Source organism: Poromitra crassiceps (genome assembly GCF_964638095.1).
Source record: "Poromitra crassiceps genome assembly, chromosome: 9".
Lineage (NCBI taxonomy): Eukaryota > Metazoa > Chordata > Actinopteri > Beryciformes > Melamphaidae > Poromitra > Poromitra crassiceps.
The window spans coordinates 50,197,889-50,220,178 of NC_139630.1; the positions used below are offsets into that span (position 1 = coordinate 50,197,889).

Below are 22,290 nucleotides of genomic sequence, written 5' to 3' on the forward strand. Positions count from 1 at the left end.
GTCCATAGTTTAGGGAATATGAGTGTACTGGCTGTATATGCACTCAGTTTAAAAATAGCACAAGAGACACCATTTCCAGGGGTTACTCTCCAGGTCCATTCACTAACAAAACCTGTTGATATAATTGTCATCCACTTCCTTGTTGATGAGATCAGCCATTAGTGATCCCTGGACCGCTTGGCACCGCCTGGCTCCCATGTCACCACAGCGAGGTGACCGTCTCATCCCTGTGCCCTTGCAGTTGCCACGGCGACGGCGCTTCAGGGTGACAGATGCGTTCGGAAGGTGTGCGGGCGGATCATCATGCTGACTTTGCGGAGGGAGTAATAGTCAGAGTCTCTCCAGGAGTACCAGACCACCCCGTCTGGACCCAGGGAGCCCCCCCGTCCTCTGGGGCTGTAGCGGCCTCCCTGTGGGATAAGACAGCAGTCAATCAGGTCCGGTAGCCTAAATTCACACATTCAACAGTGTAGAGCCAGGGGACGCCTGTGTGCACCCCCAGAGATGGGGACTTGTCTTGCGACTCGGATTCGAATCGCGCACACAGTGTCGTGAGACTTGACTTGAGACTCGTCCTCAAAAGACTTGAGACTCGACGCGGACTCGAGATTTGTGACTCGTGAACATTCTTTACTTTTGACTTTATTTTATTTTTGTGTGTATTAAGGAAAATGTCTACTAATAATGTCAACTATTCAAAGCTGATACTGTATGCTAATAAAGGAGTGAGGATCACAGTAGCCATATGCTTTGAATTCCTTCGTTTTAGCTCTGCAGTGTGAAGCAGACTGGATGGCATGCAGCAGATGATCAAATGTTCCATCCATAAGAGATTTGAGACGTGACTTGGACTTGCCCCTCAAAGACTTTAGACTTGACTTGGACTCTAGCTCAAAGACTTGAGACTTGACTTGGATGTGCAAAAAATGACCTGTGAACACCTCACCCTGTAGTAGACACCATTGAGGTTGGCGTAGAAGCACTGGTTGTACCACCAGCCACTGTGGGAGATCTCTGCACAGATGTTGCCGCTGTCGGGCGTGCTGAAGCCCTGCTTATCGTGGTACCAGCTGAACGAGTCCTGCACTGTGCCACTGAAGCCCGACACATGCAGACGGTACTGGTGATCCTCATCTTCCACACTGGACACACGCACGCACACACACACACACACACACACACACACACACACACACACACACACACACACACGCACACACACATACACACACAAAGACCAGTGGGACATTGATTTAGCCCTGATATAGGACATTTTGGTCATGGTTGTTGTCTCTCCCTTTGAGACAGCAAACAGTTCGACCCGTCTGTGTGTGCCACTGACCTGAATCTCTGGTACAGGGCGTGTTTGTGATGGTTGCCCCAGTCCTCCAGGTCAATGCGGAGGCTATAGTCCCCTTGGCTGCTCAGGTCGTGGATGTGGTCGTTGCCCAGCCAGAACTCTGAGCGCAGGTCACCGAAACCCTCCCTGTAGTCCCTCCAGCTCCGGTCGAAGCTCACCGAGCCGTCGACTCGCCTCTGGATCACCGTCCAGCCACCTCCTAAGGAAGAAGGAAGGAAAGTACTTATCATCATGTATACAGTACACAAAGGGTTACTTTACTTATCATGTATACTACACAAAGTGTTACTTTACTTATCATCATGTATACAGTACACAAAGTGTTACTTTACTTATCATCATGTATACAGTACACAAAGTGTTACTTTACTTATCATCATGTATACAGTACACACAGTGTTACTTTACTTATCATCATGTATACAGTACACAAAGGGTTACTTTACTTATCATGTATACAGTACACAAAGTGTTACTTTACTTATCATCATGTATACAGTACACAAAGTGTTACTTTACTTATCATCATGTATACAATACACAAATGGTTACTTTACTTATCATCATGTATACAATACACACAGTGTTACTTTACTTATCATCATGTATACAGTACACAAAGTGTTACTTTACTTATCATCATGTATACAGTACACAAAGTGTTACTTTACTTATCATCATGTATACAGTACACAAAGGGTTACTTTACTTATCATCATGTATACAATACACAAATGGTTACTTTACTTATCATCATGTATACAATACACACAGTGTTACTTTACTTATCATCATGTATACAGTACACAAAGTGTTACTTTACTTATCATCATGTATACAGTACACAAAGTGTTACTTTACTTATCATCATGTATACAATACACAAAGGGTTACTTTACGTATCATCATGTATGCAGTACACAAAGGGTTACTTTACTTATCATCATGTATGCAGTACACAAAGGGTTACTTTATTAATCACCATAGGGAGATTCTCTTTTCTATAGACGGTTTTAACTTGACAACAAAAACATTCTAAATTGAACCCCCGCTCACTTCCTGTTGCAGTGTTTGCTATGGACATAAAAGAAAAAAAAACATTCAAGTGCAGGACTGGGAGGACAGCAGGAAGTGAGAGGACGCTGGCGCGATCGTTGAAAGAGAAAGCGGAGAATCTTGTTTTGGGGAAAAGAGAGGACAATAATGGGCAAGAAGAACAAAAAGCACAAGTTGGGAAACAAAGGTGGAGGGAAAGGAATGGAAGCCTGTTCTCTGGATGATAGTGGTTCTCTGAATGATAGTGGTGGGGCTCTTCGTTATGCCCCTGTTAGTAGTGAGGAGGAAGAGTCGAATGGAGGAGAGAGAGGTGGTAGCGAAAACGAGAGCGAGGAAATGGCGGTGGTAGAAGCTGAGAGTGAAGGGTTGGAGGGAAAGATAAAGGAAATAAAACAGAAGGAATTGAGCGATGAGTCTGTGAGGAGAAATGAATCTTTTCTTGTGGGAATGGTGTCTGTGACATGGGCAGACGGGATCTTTAAGGATCCACATGTTGTAGGAAGGTTTATTGAAAAGAAAGTTGGAGTTGTGAGATCAGTTAAGATTACTAAAAGTGGTATGGTGGTGATTGAGTGTATGTCTGAGAGTCAGAGGAGAAAAGTGTTGGAGATTGTTAAGGTTGATGAGCTGGAACAGAATGAACGTGTGAAGTGTTTCCCGTTGGGAGTAGAAAAGAGAAGAAAAGGTGTGGTAAGTCAAGTGCCGTTGTCAATGGATGCTAATACTTTTTTGGAGGTGGAAGGTGTGTATGAAGCAAGGAGAATGTCGAGATTTCGGGAAGGAAAGAGAGAAGAGAGTAATTGTGTGTGTTTAACCTTTGAAGGGGAATTGCCATCGCTAGTGTATAGTGAATATGTTTGTTACAGGGTGAGGCCCTTTGAGAGAGCGCCTATCAGGTGCTATTGCTGTCAGGAGTATGGACATGTGGCATCAGTGTGTAATAGGGAGAGAATATGTAGGAGATGTGGGAAGGAGGATTGTGGAGTAGTACTTAATGGAAGTGGTATGGAAAGTTGCAGTGTGGGGAAGGAACAGCTCAGGTGTTTACATTGTGAGGGGGATCATGATGCAGGGTCTGTGGATTGTCCGAGAAGAAAGAAGGAAAGGGAGGTAAACAAAATCAGAGAAGAACGGGGGACGTCATATGCTGAGGCTGTTAAAAGGTGGAAAGGGGAAAGAAACGAGGACAGGGTGATTGTACAAAGGGAGCCGGAAAAGGAAAGAGCAAGTCACAGTAATATCTGTATGGACAAGAAGAGATTCCTGGCATTCATCGCCATGGTGATAAACTGTGCTGCTAGTATGACTGGGAAGACAGAGAGGACTGAAATGGTGGTTGAAGCTGCAAAGAGATTTTTGGATGTGGTTGATGTATCTGGAGCAGAGATAGATCAAATACTGAGAGATGCGTTTGTGCAAAATCAGGCGTCTGCTTCTGGAAAGTAATTATGAATGAGTACTTTGGGTGGATATGGGGTTATTTTGTTTATTTTAGTTCAATTAAGATCAGTTTAGGTTTAGTTCAGTAGATGGCGGTAATGCAACATTTTGGATGCCAACCGCCGTAAAACCAAACAGAAGAAGAAGAAGAAGAAAGTGCAGGACTGACCATTCCGTGAAAACCGTCTATAGCTCCCTATCCCTCCAATAGAGAGCCGCAGTAACGAGTCCGGAAATCATCGATGCTAACGCCCCTGGTTCCATACAGTTTTCGCCTATGGGAGTTTTGAATGGGTTTTTGGCGCGATGCTTCTAATAATCTCTCTGGGCAACGCTGGCTTAATCAAACGCGAACCAGTGTTTAGTAACATCATCTTCACACATGAAGACCACTTTTATGAGTTTTGAAGCTTTTACATGCCGTTAAACGGGCGGCTAGCTAGCAAACGGCTAAATGAGACTACACTGCTGAGTCGATGTGGATATATACGTCAATAACGTCACCACTTCAAAGGGCGAACACGGAAATTCTCTTTCCCTCACCTGGTTCAGCCCCGTTCAGCCCGAGGTAATCAGTGCACACATCCAACAACAGTCCAGGTTGACTGCTGACGTGACGTGAAGCCTATGCGACAGTGTGTAGTTCAGGATTAGCTTAGCTCGAGCATTTTACTTCTAGGGCTCGCATTTACGCTACAAAACTCATGAAAGTGGTCCTCATGTGTGAAGATTATCCCGCTGAACCTTGGTTCGCGTTTGATTAAACTTGCGTTGCCCACAGACATTATTTGAAGCATATCGCCAAAAACCCATTCAAAAATCCCATAGACAGAAACAGTGTGGAACCAGGAAGTTCGGGACTTCCGCATTCAGCCTACAAAAATACGTCATCCCTGCGGCTCTCTATGAGGTCAAAGGCCAGTGGTGATTGTTTTGTTGTGTTCTCAGTCTTCTGCGCCCCCCCTTCTTCGGTGCCGCAAGGCATTCTGGGAACTGGGAAGTAACACGCTGTGGTTGATTTTTTTTTGGATGATGGCGAAGGCTATGCGAAGGCATAACCCGCCCCTCTCTGCCTCTGATTGGCCTAGCGTCAAACTTCCATCCAAACACATTCGCTTGGCTATCCTGCATTACATCTCTGTGGTCAGACCACGCTAAATAAATAGGGTCAGACCGTCAGACAGACAGCAGTTACGCTTGCTAGTTCCCTGTAAATAACCGTTTTATATCACCCTTGATCAATTCTCTGTCTATATAGGCTACATACGTGCACTGCAAAGAGTAGCGGCAGCGTTATAAACCATATATATATATATGACTATATTAAAAACATAAACACACTGGCGTGTTTCATGCAGGCTAGCAAGCGTAACTGCTGTCTGTCGTCTGACCCACTGAGTCTGACGGTCTGACCACAGACTGTAGAAAGAGATGTAATGCAGGATAGGAAGTTTGGATGGAAGTTTGACGCTAGGCCAATCAGAGGCAGAGAGGGGCGGGTTATGTGACGCTAGGCCAATCAGAGGCAGAGAGGGGCGGGTTATGCCTTCGCATAGCCTTCGCCATCATCCAAAAAAAAAAAATCGCCTCCCGTGCAAACGTTCAAACAAAAGAGTGTCGTTAGCAGTAGCGTATTATTTACCGGTTATACTTTCAGAAGTTTAATTCACAAACAGAAGACTCGCATGCGCGGACGATATTATCACGAATGTATAAAGTGGAACCGGGTCTTCGTTAACTCAGAGGAAGAAGAAGACTCAATTGACTCAGATGAATGGTTTAGTTTAGCTGTGAAGCTAACGTTAGCTGTAAAGCTATTGGAGCTTTGAAGGATAAAGTTAGTCAGTAAAGACAAGTTCAGGATGAACAGTTCCTGTCACTGTGTAAAAACGAAAATGACTAAAGTCCAGAAGCTGAGAACTGTGGTGAAGCAGCCCCTAACTGCGGCTGTTGGCGATAAACTACTGGACGCTGTGCGGTTACACAGAGAAGCCTTGCCTCCAGACCTTCAGCAGCTGTTGGTCATTAACACTGAGCGGCAGGAGTGGAGCCCCAGACTGCACCAGGAGGAACCAGAGCCCCCACACATTAAAGAGGAACAGGAGGAACTCTGCATCCGTCAGGAGGACCCAGAGCCCCCACACATTAAAGAGGAACAGGAGGACCCAGAGCCCCCACACATTAAGGAGGAACAGGAGGAACTCTGCATCCGTCAGGAGGACCCAGAGCCCCCACACATTAAAGAGGAACAGGAGAACCCAGAGCCCCCACACATTAAAGAGGAACAGGAGGACCCAGACCCCCCACACATTAAAGAGGAACGGGAGGATCCAGAGCCCCCAAACATTAAAGATGAACAGGAGGACCCAGAGCCCCCACACATTAAAGAGGAACAGGAGGACCCAGAGCCCCCACACATTAAAGAGGGACAGGAGGACCCAGAGCCCCCACACATTAAAGAGGGACAGGAGGACCCAGAGCCCCCACACATTAAAGAGGAAGAGGAGGACCCAGAGCCCCCACACATTAAAGAGGAACAGGAGGACCCAGAGCCCCCACACATTAAAGAGGAAGAGGAGGACCCAGAGCCCCCACACATTAAAGAGGAACAGGAGGACCCAGAGCCCCCACACATTAAAGAGGAAGAGGAGGACCCAGAGCCCCCACACATTAAAGAGGAACAGGAGGACCCAGAGCCCCCACACATTAAAGAGGAACTCTGGATCAGTCAGGAGGCAGAGCAGCTTCAAGGGCTGGAGGAGGCTGATATCACCAAGTTTCCATTCACTGCTGTCCCTGTGAAGAGCGAATATGAGGAAGAGAAACCTCAGTCCTCACAACTTCATCAAAGCCAAACTGAGGAGAACAGAGAGGCAGAGCCTCTAGCCAGCTGCTCAACTGAACAGATGAAAACAGAAGCTGATGAAGAGGACTGCCAGGAACCAGCCAGGAACGTGTATACTTATCTCCAGCTAGTAATTCACAACCAACTATTGTTGACAAGACTTCAGACACTTGAGACTGAAGACAATGGTGACAAATGGATGGAAACTAATGAACAAAACAGTGAATTTCTTGGGAAGAAACACTTCAGCTGCTCAGTTTGTGGTAAAATATTTGGTAATGAAGGACACTTGAAGACACACATGGTAGTCCACACCATGGTCCACACAGGCGAGACACAATTTAATTGCTCAGTCTGTGGTAAAGGTTTTGGCTATAAAAGAAACTTGAAGAGACACATGATAGTCCACACAGGAGATAAACAATTTATTTGCTCAGTCTGTGGTAAAGGTTTTGGTTATAAACACGTCTTGAAGTCACACATGAATGTCCACACAGGAGATAAACAATTGAATTGCTCTCTCTGTGGTAAAGGTTTTCGTGATAAACGAGACTTGGAGAGACACATGGTAGTCCACACAGGAAATAAACCGTTTAATTGCTCAGTCTGTGGTACAGGTTTTGGTTATAAACAGACCTTGAAGACACACATGATAGTCCACACAGGAGATAAACAATTTAATTGCTCAGTCTGTGGTAAAGGTTTTGGTCATAAACACGTCTTGAAGACACACATGATAGTCCACACAGGAGATAAACAATTTAAGTGCTCAGTCTGTGGTAAAGGTTTTGGTCAGAAAGGACGCTTGAAGAGACACATGATAGTCCACACAGAAGATAAATCATTTAATTGCTCAGTCTGTGGTAAATCTTTTGGTGATAAAGGAAACTTGAAGAAACACATTAAAATCCACACAAGAGAGTAAACATTTAATTCAGGGTTCCATGGAAAACCTGGAATATATATATTTATTTATAAAATTGTATATATCATAATCATATATCATTAGTAAAATCCTTGAAAGTTTAGGAAAAGTCATGAAATTTGTGTAATGAAATTGTTAATTTTCCTCTGGATAACCTTCCATGTAATGTAACATAACAGCCAATTTATTCTCTGTAGCTGTTGACGTAATGTAGCTCTAGTCTTAATATGTGTCGATTTCAGTGCTTGTATTTTATATTAATATTTCTATGTAAAATTCCTGTTTTAGTTCAATAGCTTCCATGATGCAGTGACACTCAAGCACTAAAAAACAATATGAAGAGCAGCTGTGTCCTATTTGTCCATAGTAATAATTTCTGGTATTGATTCAGAGTCACATTACATGGACATTTTATTATCGATCATTGAAAAGTCGTGGAAATGTTTTGAAATTGTATCCATGAAAATGTGTAGGAGCTGTCTGTGGTGGCGGGGGGATCTGAGTGTTTATAATGTGTGGGAGCTGTCTGTGGTGACGGGGGGATCTGAGTGTTTATGTGTGTATGATGAAAATGTGTGGGAGCTGTCTGTGGTGGCGGGGGGATCTGAGTGTTTATAATGTGTGGGAGCTGTCTGTGGTGGCGGGGGGATCTGAGTGTTTATAATGTGTGGGAGCTGTCTGTGGTGGAGGGGGGATCTGAGTGTTTATAATGTGTGGGAGCTGTCTGTGGTGGAGGGGGGATCTGAGTGTTTATAATGTGTGGGAGCTGTCTGTGGTGGCGGGGGGATCTGAGTGTTTATGTGTGTATGTGGAATGGATGTTTTTGTGCTTTGTGGTCCTGTGTATATGTATCAGGAAAAACGCAATAAAAAATGTATCAGAAAAATTGCTATCTCTGGTAAATGTTTTAATAATACAACGCAATTAAGTCCTGAAGTGAAGTGTTGCCTTTACATTATTTATTGACAGGAAAAACTGCACATGACTTAGCAAGGATAATATTGTTGAGCCTATTTGACTGGAGAGAGATTCAACTTGCTGAAATAAATTTGATCCTGCTGCCAGATGGGTTGATAGTGCCTTCAACTCTCCTTTCATATCATGTTACATAATATGAATAAACACAGAGAAATGTGCTTATCTGTTTACTAAACATATGGCCACAACATGCTGTGATTGGATGTTTCTGTCTCTCATTCAAGTTAAATAAAAGATAACGGTATATGATCTTCTTATCTAAGTAAAATAAGTACAAACAACATGTGTGCATGTTGATTAAGTTTGAACACCATCGTGAAGTTTGCAGACGACACAGCAGTCGTGGGGCTGATCTCGGGGGGCGACGAGACGGCCTACAGAGAGGAGGTGGGGGCCCTGGAACAATGGTGCCAGGACAACCACCTCTCTCTGAACGTCTCCAAGACCAAGGAGATCATTGTAGACTACAGTAGGGGGGGGGGGGGCGCACACCTCCCAATCACCATCAATGGCACAGTGGTGGAAAGGGTGGACAGCTTCAAGTACCTGGGAATCAACATCCACCAGGACCTGACTTGGGCCGGTCACACCGCCACTGTTGTCAAAAAGGCCCAACAGCGAATACACGGACACAGGCGCCTGAAGAAATTTGGGCTAAGGCCAGAAATCCTTAGGGACTTCTACAGAGGCACCATTGAAAGCCTGCTGACTGGCTGCTTCACCACCTGGTACGGGAACTGTACCACCATGGACCGCAGGGCGCTACGGAGAGTGAGACGCGCAGCCCAGCACGTAACAGGATGTGAGTTGCCAGAACTGCATGAACTGTATAACCAGCGGTGCCTCAGGAGGTCCCTGAAGATCATCAAAGACACAAACCATCCCGACAACAGCCTGTTCTCCCTGTTACCCTCAGGGAGGAGATACAGGGTTCCAAAAGCACACACAAATCACTTGAGGAACAGTTTCTTCCCGCAGGCCACGAGACTCCTTAACATACACAAATAGTGTAGTAGCCATACTGTAGCTGCTACCATTACGTATGTCTAATGTTTAATTGTATGTTTAATAAGGTATATGCTATTTGCACCTGTATGTCAAATACGTCAAATTTAAGATGTAGAAGCACGTCTAAAGTATGCACATGACATGTGCACCTATGCGCACTGTCTCTGACCTGTCTTACATTGTAAACGGAGTCCACAGCACAATAATTTCACACGTGATACTTGTACCATGGAGTGACAATATAATTAAAAAAAAAATCTTGAATCTTGAATCTTTTTTCTCTGCCGATCTGGGGAGAGCCGTAGACTAGCACATTCTTCCTCCGATACATGTGCAGTCGCCAGCCGCTTCTTTTCACCTGACAGCAAAGAGTTTTACCAGCAGGACACATGGGAGGATCACACTATTCCCCCCCCCCCCCCCCAACAGACCAGAGGAGGCACTAGTGCAGCGACCAGGACACACATATAGAGTACCCCACCGGCTTCCCACATGGCCAATTGCATCTGTAAGAGCGTCTGACCAAGCCAGAAGTACAGCTGTCAGGAATTGAACCCGGGTCTCTGCGCTGGTAGGAGTGCTTTTACCTCTAATACCACCCAGAGGCACTCAGGGACACTTCAGCAGAGCGGATGCTTGCTTAATCTGGTGCTTGGAACTGGGATGATCCCATTGAAGTAGATGCTGCCGAACAGCTGAGCCATGCAAATTGTGTGTGTGTGTGTGTGTGTGTGTGTGTGTGTGTGTGTGTTTCTGCCTACCAACGCGTTTAACTCACCATCAGTGTCCATGTCGCAGTAGACCTCGACAGCATTGCCTATTATTGACGGCACTACTGTGTAGAGACCTGATCTCTTCACACCATTGTAGTAGATGGAGGCACAGTCTATGGGACAGTTCCTCACATGCTGAAACTCTGAGGGAAGAAAGAGTGAGACAGGATTGAATGGGAGAGGAGGGGTACGACTAAACCAAAGAGGGGAGTTCTGGCTCCCTCTGCTGGTAAAGCATGGCGATTTGTGGTAAGAGCTGTGTGTTAAGCCACATACAGGTATGTGTGTTTCAGAGTGTGTGTACCTGGCCGCAGGGCCTCCTGGGCACTCATCAGAGAGTTGGGCCGGACTATGTTGATCATGCAACCAGGACTCCTTTTCACTCTCTCCACCAAGACCGTCACGTTATGGAGCTGGTTCTACACAGAAAGGCGGGCAAACAACAGCCTGGTTATCAGTGTAAAGCTAAAAACAAATTTGCTCTTCTTAGCTCCTGAGAAGTTGAAGGTTTTCAGCCGACACTTTTGTTTAAACCGTTGAAGTAAAACTAATATGACTTTTTTTTAATGACTGTCACTAAATATGATGACAACATCAAATCCCCCTGTCCTTGCATCATCTAGTCCAGGGGCCAGTTGCACAAAGCACCTTAAATCTTCTCCTTAACGTTAAACATTTTAAGGAAAACGTAAGTACAAGATTTAAGGGTGTTTTGAGCAACCAATTTTATTTTATGGACACCTTAACTCGGACTCTAAAGAAAATCTTCACTTACGGTGCTTTGTGCAACCGGCCCCTGGCATCTAGATTGTGGCAATCCTCCTGAGTCATCATGCACCATTTCCGCTCAGAAATAAATGCAGCATTGCAATGGGGTCCAGGCTCCAGGTTGTTTAGAGCAGTGTTTTGAATACGTCTCAGCAGGTGTGTGTGTGTGTGCGTGTTGGGGGTGTCAAAAATAATCGATTATAAGATGTATCGCGATGCGGACGTGCACGATTCTGCATCGATTCACTAATGTCAAAAATCAATTATAAAAAAATATATATATAATAATAATAAAATAAAATAATGGAAGTAGCCTACATGCAGTTGTTTATTTTAATTATGGATCATAATACAATGCAATTCCAAATGCACTTTTATTTTAAAAGTAGCCACACAGTGAGAAAAAAGAAAGTGAGAAAAAATAAATCATGTATTGCGGAAAAAAGTGATGCATCGATTTAAGTTGCATCGATAATCGTACTCGAATCGAATCGTAGCCCTCTGAATCATAATCAAATCGAATCCTGAGGCCACTGAAGATTCACAGCCCTAGTGCGTGTGTGCGTGCGTGCGTGCGTGTGTGTGTGTGTGTGTGTGTGTGTGTGTGTGTGTGTGTATGCATGTGTGTGTGTGTGTGTTGTGATAGGACCATGCAGATACCTGTAGGTCTAGGATGAGCGCGCCCTGTAAGTGCAATTGGGTGGTGGCTTCAGCATAGTGCACCTCCATCTCATGAAAACGATGCTGCATGGATGTGTTCAAATGGTCCTTCTCTTCATTCTGACACACACACACACACACACACACACACACACACACACACACACACACACACACACACACACACACACACACACACACACACACACACACACACACACACACACACAGTATAGACAGTGAACCACAATGTAAGAATCACCCCACCACTCCACTGATGTTGTTAGGGGTGATGCGAGTACACTTCTAAAACGTAATGCACTCTGGTGTGTGAGGGAGGCCTATAGGCTGGATAGGGAGGATGACCTTACTCTAACCCCCGCTCTACCACGCTCTCGGACGCCCTCTCCCTCCACTGCCCGGCCGGTCCCATGTACAACACACATTAGCCCTGGCCACCATCCACCCGTGGCCACTAGCCGGCCCAGCTGAGAGCCTGTTTGCAGGCTCACTGCCTGAGACGCACGAGGCAGCACTAATCCTGTTAGTGACCGGGGTCAAGGACGTGCTGGGGGAACCAGCTTGATGACCAGGTGCCACATTACTGTGCAGCATCTACAATACGTATTGTGCAAAGTGTTATATAATATATATATATATAATATATATAACAATGTAGCATCATTTGTATTCCAACAATCAGTGGTGAGTCACTAGTGAAATCACAGATAAAATCGAATCGCTCTCAAGACTTCTTTACATAAATATTCAAGTCTAGAATGAAAAGTTCCTCAATCTGAGCAGAAGAAATACAAGGAATGGCAAGGTGCATGTTGGTATATATTTCACGTCGAGGTGTATTCAACGGCACACTCTGAAGAACAGAACAAGTGTTGATTCTGAGTAAAGCACAATAAGCCACATTACTATATTTCAAATGAATTCCCTTGCGTCTTGTCTGTTGGAAATGGAACCAGTGAGATTGTTGCCAAGGTTCAGGAGGCGTCCAGGTAGACTAAAGCCAGTACCCAAAGTAGTTGAAAGGATTTCAGCTGATAGTTGACCCGGCCTGCTAAGTAGCTACTGGCCACTCACCTGCAGCTCTAGAACCCTGATGCGGTGCCGGTGGTTCCTAAGCTCCTCTTGCAGCTCAGAGATGGTCTCCTGCAGTGCCACGACCTGCTGTTTCCTCTCCTGGTTCTCGTGCAGCCAGTAGGAAACCTCGTCGGTGCAGCGGAACATATCCGGGCATCTGTGCTCGTCCAGCTGGGGCAGCGTGGCCACCAGCCGACACATCCCGTCCTCCATCACCTGTTGGGAGAGACGGGTTGGGTCAAGATCGCCCACTTCCTGACAGACAGGACCACAGACCATCACTTCAACTCCACAGCGGTCATTTGGACTTTTTTGAAATTTATATGTGCAATAACTTTGTTGAATTAAACAATCCAATGCTGCTGGTACCTGACTTTCCCTAAAAGTGTCTGTATTGTCATTTAAAATAGTTTTTATATGAATTACACAAAAGGCAAAAAAAAAAAAAATTTAACCTAGAAAGACCATAGGTGGTCATTTTGATCTCACTAAATTCCCTAGGGTTCTAGATCAAATTTTTAGTCTATATTTTCACATTTTGGTGTTATTTCATCTTTTCAAAAGATATCTTAACACAATAAATGCATCAATCTCTCAAGTGGATATTTATCATGAGAGATTATAGAGTTTGGAATCTAGTGGTCAAAATGACCACTTACTGTACGGTCGTTCCAGTAGTTATGGAATTCTGGTCCTTCTAGTGTTAAATCTGCAGATTGTACGAGTTTGATAGAACCCATCTCCAAAAATCGCAGAGAAGTGCCCTTATTTGAGCTGCCTCGTTTTGTATCATAAACCTCCTTATGTTGACTTTGGCTGTTTAGATGTGAAGTGTGGAGCCCAGGAAGACTACAGCAACCATCATCCAGAAGCTAATGTCGATCCAGAACTCATTGAGGATGACAAAATGAACAAATTATATTAGACTTCAGCTAGCAATAGCATATATATTTCCATCAATCAACAACTGAGTCATACAAATTTATGGAAACTATCACCACCAAGGACCTCAAATGGGATGAGGAAATCAATGCCTAAACCAAAAAAAAAGACCTGGCTTTGATTGTACCTTCTCTCGCAACAGAATAATTTCAACCTCCTTTCGACAGAACAAGTTATTTTCATATTTAGCAGCTATCTCGTTCAAGACTTCATCTCCCCAATTCAGAGGCAAACTGTAATGTGTTAGAGTTGGTCATCAGCCTGTCACCTAACCTGCAAGCTTCCTTTCCACCCTGGACACCACCCACTGCATCAAACTATCAATCAGTTATAAGCAAAGTTGTTGTAGACTAGCACATGCTTCCTCCGATGCATTGTGCAGTCACCAGCCGCTTCTTTTCACCTGACAGCGAGGAGTTACACCAGCACTAGTGCAGCGACCAGGACCCATTCCCCAACGGCTTCCCACCCACAGACACGGCCAATTGTGTCTGTAGGAGGGTCTGACCAAGCCGGGAGTACTGCTGCAGGGAATTGAGCCCGGGTCTCCATGGTGGTACCTCTACTACACTACCCAGACACCCCGGCCCTCTACACACATTTCAGCATCTATCATCTCTTCGGGATGGATAGCAAGTAGCCTACCTGGTTAGTGTACTCCCCACACTGGGCACCCCCGCCAACGGCGTTGCGCTGAGTGGTTGAGTCCAGGTCGTCTGCTTTGGCCTCTGGCACCAAGAAGAAGAGGATGCAGACAGCAGACCAGAGGCACCAGCCAGGGGAGTTGGTCAAGGAGAGGGGAGACATTGCTGCGCCCGGGTTAGTCTGTCCCCCCCCCCGGGATAGTCTGTCCCTGCCTGGTCAGAGAGAGGAGGGGGAGAGCCTGGGGAGGGTCTGCTTCACCATGAGAGGCTCGGCTCTCTCTCCCTGTAAGGCAACAACACAGAGAAAATGGCTGTAAAGTAATATCGCATTAAAGACATCACTCTGTCTCACATGATCACTCTCTCTCTCTGTCTCTCTGTGTGTCTCTCTCTCTCTCACACACCCACACCCACACACCCACCCACCCACCCACACACACACACACACACACACACACACACACACACACACACACACACACACACACACACACACACACACACACACACACACACACACACACACACACACACACACACACACACACACACACACACCTTTTTCTCACAGTCCAACTAATGGGTCATGAACTCAGGAAAGTGAGCTTACAGTAATTAGGAGGAAGGTGATCCTTTCAATCTGTTATGGCTGTAGTCCTCAGGTGAGTTACACACACGCACAGGTACAGACACCCCAGCCCCCCCCCCCCCCACACACACACACATACACACGTCACTTAGCGACATTGAGGTTATGACTTAAATGAGCTTAATTAAGAAGCAGGTGTGATAGTCTTCAGGATCTAGGTCTCTCTCTCTCTCTCTCACTACACACACACACACACACACACACACACACCCAATGTACCTTTTAAAGGACGACAAAAACAGAAAATGTGGTATATTGTCCTTTGCAGCAAATAGCCTAAGCCTTATTGATTTCACATAGTGTACAAACTTTTCAAGAAATGTACTCACCCCAGTCATAGACAGTCTCCTACGCCATTCCTGGCCCATTTCTGGCCAAGAAATCCTCTCCATGTCCCTTGTTTGCTTTTGTATGTCTCTTCCCGTATCTCTTTCTCTCTCAGTCTGTGTGCCCCGTGCTCGTCTTCTCTCTCCCTTTTTTCCTTCAATCCTTTCCCTCTCCCTCTCTCTCTCTCTCTAGGCAGTAAACTGTATACATAGTAGACATCTTAGCTCCATAATCCACATGTAAGAGGATTCACAAAGACTGAGGGAGGCAGGCAGAGAAACAGGGAGAAGCTGTCTGCAGGTGAGAATGAGACATAAAGAGGTATGGGTTAAAAAACAAACAATGAATCACTATTGTATTGTTGTTATTTAACATCCATTCAAGACACAAGCGGAACGCAATGCCATAGCCTTGGGCATTTACAGTGCTGTAACTGTGCTAAAGGCTAGTGATGATGACGGCTGATGTGAGTGGGAGTATGAGGGGTGTTGATCCTATTACAGTATAGCGAAGCTGAGCTTTCCATCTTCTCCACTCTGGCTCCTCACACAGAAGCTCTGATCTTCTAACTTCTCCACTCTGGCTCCTCACACAGATGCTCTGATCTTCCAACTTCTCCACTCTGGCTCAAGATTCAAGATTCAAGATTCAAGATTTTTATTGTCACTCCGTAGTACAAGTATCACGTGTGAAATTCTTGTGCTGTAGACTCCGTTACAACATAGTGCAAAATAACAGGGCATATAGGTGCAGGAAAACAAGAGAAACAACAAGCAATAACAGTAAAGCAATAAAAACAAGCCAGAAACAGTGACATTCACTGCACATAGGTGCAAACAGCATAGACAAATTTAAACATAATTAAACATTCTGTTTGCACAGGTGCAAATAACATAGACATAATTAAACGTATGTAATGGTAGCAGCTGCAGTACAGCTACTACATGATTGTTTGTTTGTGTATGTTACATTAAGGAGTCTCGTGGCCTGCGGGAAGAAACTGTCCCTCAAGCGATTTGTGTGTGCTTTTGGGACCCTGTATCTCCTCCCTGAGGGTAACAGTGAGAACAGGCTGTTGTGGGGGTGGTTTGTGTCCTTGATGATCTTCAGGGACCTCCTGAGGCACCGCTGGCTGTGCTCCTCACACAGATGCTCTGTTTGCTGTGAAGAATTCAGTATTTTTGGTGAAAGCCCGGCTGTGATTTCCCTCATCTGCACTCATAAAGCAACAGTAATTCAATTCCAAACTGTCCTCATTGGCTACAGAGTGCAACTTGTCACCAAGGCAGCCTGTCTACCTGTACTGCAGGCCTACCATACTGATACACTTATAGGTTAGCTGACCTGTGCTGTAGGCCTACCATACTGATACACTTATAGGTTAGCTGACCTGTGCTGCAGGAATACCATACTGATACACTTATAGGTTAGCTGACCTGTGCTGTAGGCCTACCATACTGATACACTTATAGGTTAGCTGACCTGTGCTGCAGGCCTACCATACTGATACACTTATAGGTTAGCTGACCTGTGCTGCAGGCCTACCATACTGATACACTTATAGGTTAGCTGTGCTGTTACGGACTTTTAAGCACCTTGTTTAAAAAAAGACTATTTTCAAGGTATTCCAGGACTTGATCCCCCCCCCCCCCCCCCTCAAAATCCAAGCACTTCAAGCACTTTGGCAGAACCCTGAATTCATGAGGATATGGAAACTGTATATTGACTATATGGAAACCACAACTAAACTTGCAACTGATTGACCCAGACTTCATGTACCGGTAGTCATTACCTTAGCTATAAGTGTGCCCAATGATTACTCTCAAAATGAAGTCACTCATATTGTTATTTTATTGTTTCCTTTGCTTGACTTTGTATAATATAACTTTGTATACAATGCAGGATAATATAAGATACAAACATGTATTTTTCAAGTAATATTTTCTCATTTGTTTCATCTCATTTTGAGACAATAATTTGCATTTTATAATTCATTTAGAATTGACAATGACTTGTCAATGGTCTCACAATGTTTCCACTGATAGACAATGAGAATACTGTATTGAAATATTGCCCAATATATATAATATATAATTATATTAATATATATATTATATATATAGCCCAATATTAAGTGAACTCTGCTGTGTGGAGTATCATGTGTCTCTTCAAGTGTGCTTTATGACCAAAACATTTACCACAGACTAAGCATTTAAATGGTTTATCCCCTGTGTGTACTATCATGTGTCTTGTCAAGTTTGGTTTCTTACCAAAACATTTACCACAGACTGAGCATTTAAATGGTTTATCCCCTGTGTGTACTATCATGTGTCTTGTCAAGTTTGGTTTCTGACCAAAACTGTTACCACAGACTGAGCATTTAAATGGTTTATCTCCTGTGTGGACTCTCATGTGTATGGTCAATTTTGGTTTCTGACCAAATCTTTTACTACAGACTGAACATTTAAATGGTTTATCTCCTGTGTGTAGTATCGTGTGTTTGGTCAAGTTTGATTTATTACCAAATATTTTACCACAGACTGAACATTTAAATGGTTTATCTCCTGTGTGTACTATCGTGTGTTCTTTCAAGGTTCCTTTACAACCAAAACTCTTACCACAGACTGAGCAATTAAATTGCTTCTCTCCTATGTGTACAGTCAAGTGGGATTTCTGACCAAAACATTTACCACAGACTGAGCATTTAAATGGTTTATCTCCTGTGTGGACTCTCTTGTGTCTGTTCAAGTTTCCGATACGAACAAATCTTTTACCACAAACTAAACAACTAAACTGTTTATTCACAAGAACTTTGCTGTTTTTCTGTGAGTCTATGAGAGACTGAGGTTCCGTCCATTCATCACTGTCTTCAGTCTCTGAAGTGTCTGAAGTCTTGCCGGTACTGGCTGGTTCTGATACTCCACAGTCCTCCTCTCTATCAGTTTCTGTTTTCATCTGTTCAGTTGAGCTGCTGGCTAGAGGCTCAGCCTCTCTGTTCTCCTCAGTTTGGCTTTGATGAAGCTGTGAGGACTGAGGTTTATCTTCTCCATCTTCACTCTTCACAGAGATAGTGAATTGGAACTTGGTGATATCAGCCACCTCCAGCCCCTGATGCTGCTCTCCCTCCTGACTGGTCCAGAGTTCCTCCTGTTCTTCTTTAATGTGTGGGGGCTCTGGGTCTGGGTCCTTCTGAAGCTGCTCTCCCTCCTGACTGATCCAGAGTTCCTCCTCTTCATCTTTAATATGTGGGGGCTCTGGGTCCTTCTGGTCCAGACTGAGACTGGGGCTCCACTCCTGCAGCTCAGGGGAAACTTCTTCTTTAATGACCAACAGCTGCTGGAATTCTGGAGGTACGGCTACTCTGTGTAACCGCACTACAGGATTTAAAACTGTGTCCAGCAGCTGTCGTTGTTGCTCGTTCTGTTTGGAACGAGAAGATTCTAGCCTGATATCAGACTGAATTGTTAACTCGTTAAACTCCATTTCCTTCTTGAGAAGCAGTCAACTGTGGAGTGGATAGCTTCCCGCTCGGGGACAAAACATGGAAGAAAGGTGTGGTAAGCGGTGTGCCAGTGGATTTGGACGTTCAAGATTTTCTCAAGGTTGAAGGTGTAAAGGAGGGAAGGAGATTGATGAGATTCCGTGAAGGGAAAAAGGAGTATAGTGAATCTGTGTGCTTGACATTTGATTGTGAATTACCAGAGAGAATATACTGTGATTATGTGTGTTATAAGGTAAGACCGTTTGAAAGAGCTCCCTTGAGGTGTTACTGTTGTCAAGAATATGGGCATGTGGCTGCTGTATGTCAAAAAAAAAGAAAGTGTGGCAGATGTGGAAAGGAGAAATGCAGTGAAGAGAGGTGCATTGAGAAAGAACAAGCTAAGTGCTTACATTGTGAGGGAAATCACTATGCAGGGTCTGTGGAGTGTCCAAGGAGAAAGAAAGAAAAGGAAGTGAATAGGATAAGAGAAACTAGGGGAATGTCGTATGTGGAAGCTGTTAAGAGATGGGGGTGGGAGAGAAATGAAGAGAGGAATAGGATGGTGGTACAGAAGGAACCAGAGAAGAAAAAGAAGGAAATGGATCGAGCTGACATTCTATGTGTAGAAAAGAGGAAATTTTTGGCTTTCATTGCGATGGTGGTCAACTGTGCTGTTGATGTGACGGGGAAGACGGAGAGAATTGAGATGGTGCTGGACGCTGCCAGGAGGTTTTTGGACGTGGTGGATGTAACTGGGAAAGATCTAGACAATATACTGAGGGAAGCCTTTGATAAAACCCAGACGAGTGAGTCTGGGTGAGGAAGAATGGACAATATTATGTTTTGGAGTATTTTGGGTGGACGTAGTTTTGTTTTTCACACTGAAGAGAATATTTTTGTAACTTCTAAAATCCAGAAGGTGGCGGTAATGCACAGAAGATGTTTGCCAACCGCCATAAAACACTAGAAGAAGAAGAAGAAGAACTGTGGAGTGGAAGATCAGAAGGTCTGGACTCAGGCAAAGAAGCTTCCTCCTCGTACTCTGCGATCTTCTTTCAAACAGCACAAATATCTCTTCAACTGCCGCAGTTAGTCGCTAGTTCACAAAAACGGTCATGTTTTTGGACATTATACATTTCCATACAGTGACACAGGAACTTTTCCTCCTGAACGATTTACGGACAAACGTTGTTCTTCAAAGCTCCAATAAACGTTAGCTCCGATAGCTTCACAGCTAACTAGCTAAACCATTAATTTAAGTCCATAAGAGAGAGCCTCTTCTTCCTCCTCTCAGTGCTAAATCATCCATACATACAGAGTTTGTTGGTCAATTACAGTAAACTACCGGTATACTAAAGAAAGGGGGGAAATCGGCTATACCAGAGACGAGACCAGTCAGCATGAAAATAATTCGGTCTGCACATGCGCGAGCTAGCTACGGCAACACCACTTGGACAAACACGGCGATAAAAAAAACAACACAACACAAAACTGTCCATTTTACTGCAACTCGACAGTGCTGCGACCTCTTCCTGGAACTCTTGAGAGTAAAAAAAAAACTGGTCCATTGGAGTGAATGGAGATGTCGACATGTCGCAACTCTTTTATGGCTCTGGGTCATATGTATTCAAGTTAAATGTAGATTATAACAGTATGTGCATAGTTTTTTCTGTTTAATTGCCAAATTCCCTTGAATTTCAGTCAATTTTTCCATTCACCTTTCAAATTTTGAAAGATGCAGCGTTTGAGGCTTTATGGTTTTATCTTGCCCCTTTCGGAACTGCTAACATAGCTTACGCTACTACGCAGTCCCTTATTACTACACCGCCGATGTAGCCTAAACAGGTCGCTCCGTCTGCTAAATTTGTCAAACTACTCGATAAAGTTTCGCAAATGAAATTTCAAATGTAGGCCTACTTATGGACCGAAAAGGGTTGTGTGAACCTCCGCGCATGATGTAGAAACAATAGCGCCACTAATAAACATGTTTAATCCCTCACTGAAACCCGGGTCTAATTTCTTCAAAATGAATCAGCTACAAACACTCGTCTTCTTCTGCGCTGCTGTCATGGGTGGTGCGCAAAGCAACCATAGCGCTCGCTATCACTTCCGGCTCCTGGCGGCCGGAAGTGGCACTTTTGTAGTTTTTTGCAACTCCAAAAGTTACAAAAAACTACAAAAGTGCCACTTCCGGCCGCCAGGGGCCGGAAGTGATAGCGAGCGCTATGGTTGCTATATGCGCACCACCCATGACAGCAGCGCAGAAGAAGACGAGTGTTTGTAGCTGATTCATTTTGAAGAAATTAGACCCGGGTTTCAGTGAGGGATTAAACATGTTAATGTTTATAATGTTAATAAAACCTTGCCCCTCGAAAGGGGCAAGGTTTTATCATGAGTGTCTGGAGCGCCTCCTGATGACATCACTCTTTTAAAAGTCAAAAACCCGATGAGCCAGGCTCTTCCTTGCCGGGGGTGGTGGTGCGCGCCTGTAATCAAAGCTGCTGGGAGGCTGGCAGATCGCTTGAGCTCAGGAGCTCTGGAGCTGCAGGGGACTATGCCGATCCGGTGTCCGCGCTAAGCTCGGTATTGATATGGTGCTCCTGGGGGCCGCGGAACCGCCCGGGCCATACGGGCCATGGCCCAGGTACATTTAATGTTTACAATGAGTTCCCAAAAAAAAAGATTTAGATTTATTTTTTTTACAATTAAACCTCATTTACTTATTACACTGGACTGGTTGTTTTTCAGATGTGATGTGAATCTAAAGTGAATTAAACAACAGATCCACTATAAATGTTTTTCAGTAGGCCTAGATGCTGTGATGTAGCCACAAGAAAGGTGCAATATTAATGTTTTTCAGGAGATGGCGATGTGATGTAGCTTATCAAGAAAGATGCATTATAGATGGTGTTTCAGGAGATGTGTGATGTTGCTAGCTATAGGTTCTAAACAAGAAATATGGTTCAAATGTTTACAGTAGTTTTCCTTTCTTGCTGCACAACAATGTTACAATGCTGTGAGATGGAGCTAAACACAAAAGATGCAATATTAATAGTTTTTCATGAGATACTCAGTATTTAATACTGTAGCGTATCGCTAATTCGCTCAGGAACCGGAGACTTGTAGTTGGTACAGGGTTCTTTATTCACCGTTATTATCTTACAACTCTTTGGCGGTTGCTACGCCCATAGCTAGCTAGCTGCTTCTTCCTTAGGCTGTTCATAGAAGCCCCTCCACGCATGCTCGGTCTGACAGGAAGTCTTCCCCCAAGCATAGTCTTCCCCCCCGGTAACACTCCCACACATCAGTTCCTAGCTACACACGGAAACACCACATTAC

At 44.5% G+C, this 22,290-nt stretch overlaps 1 protein-coding gene across 1 annotated transcript; it reads right to left on the reverse strand.

Annotated features, from left to right (window-relative positions):
- Positions 1 to 186: 186 nt before the first annotated feature.
- LOC310781874 (angiopoietin-related protein 7) lies at positions 187 to 14,657 on the reverse strand (the record flags this gene model as incomplete). The annotated part of the gene is made up of 8 exons (XM_083642508.1): positions 187 to 410; positions 947 to 1,142; positions 1,343 to 1,559; positions 10,391 to 10,528; positions 10,690 to 10,804; positions 11,814 to 11,933; positions 12,909 to 13,124; positions 14,496 to 14,657. 8 exons carry the CDS (start codon positions 14,655 to 14,657, stop codon positions 261 to 263), a joined length of 1,314 nt encoding a protein of 437 aa, XP_083498634.1. The 3' UTR covers positions 187 to 260.
- Between the last annotated feature and the right edge of the window lie 7,633 nt (positions 14,658 to 22,290).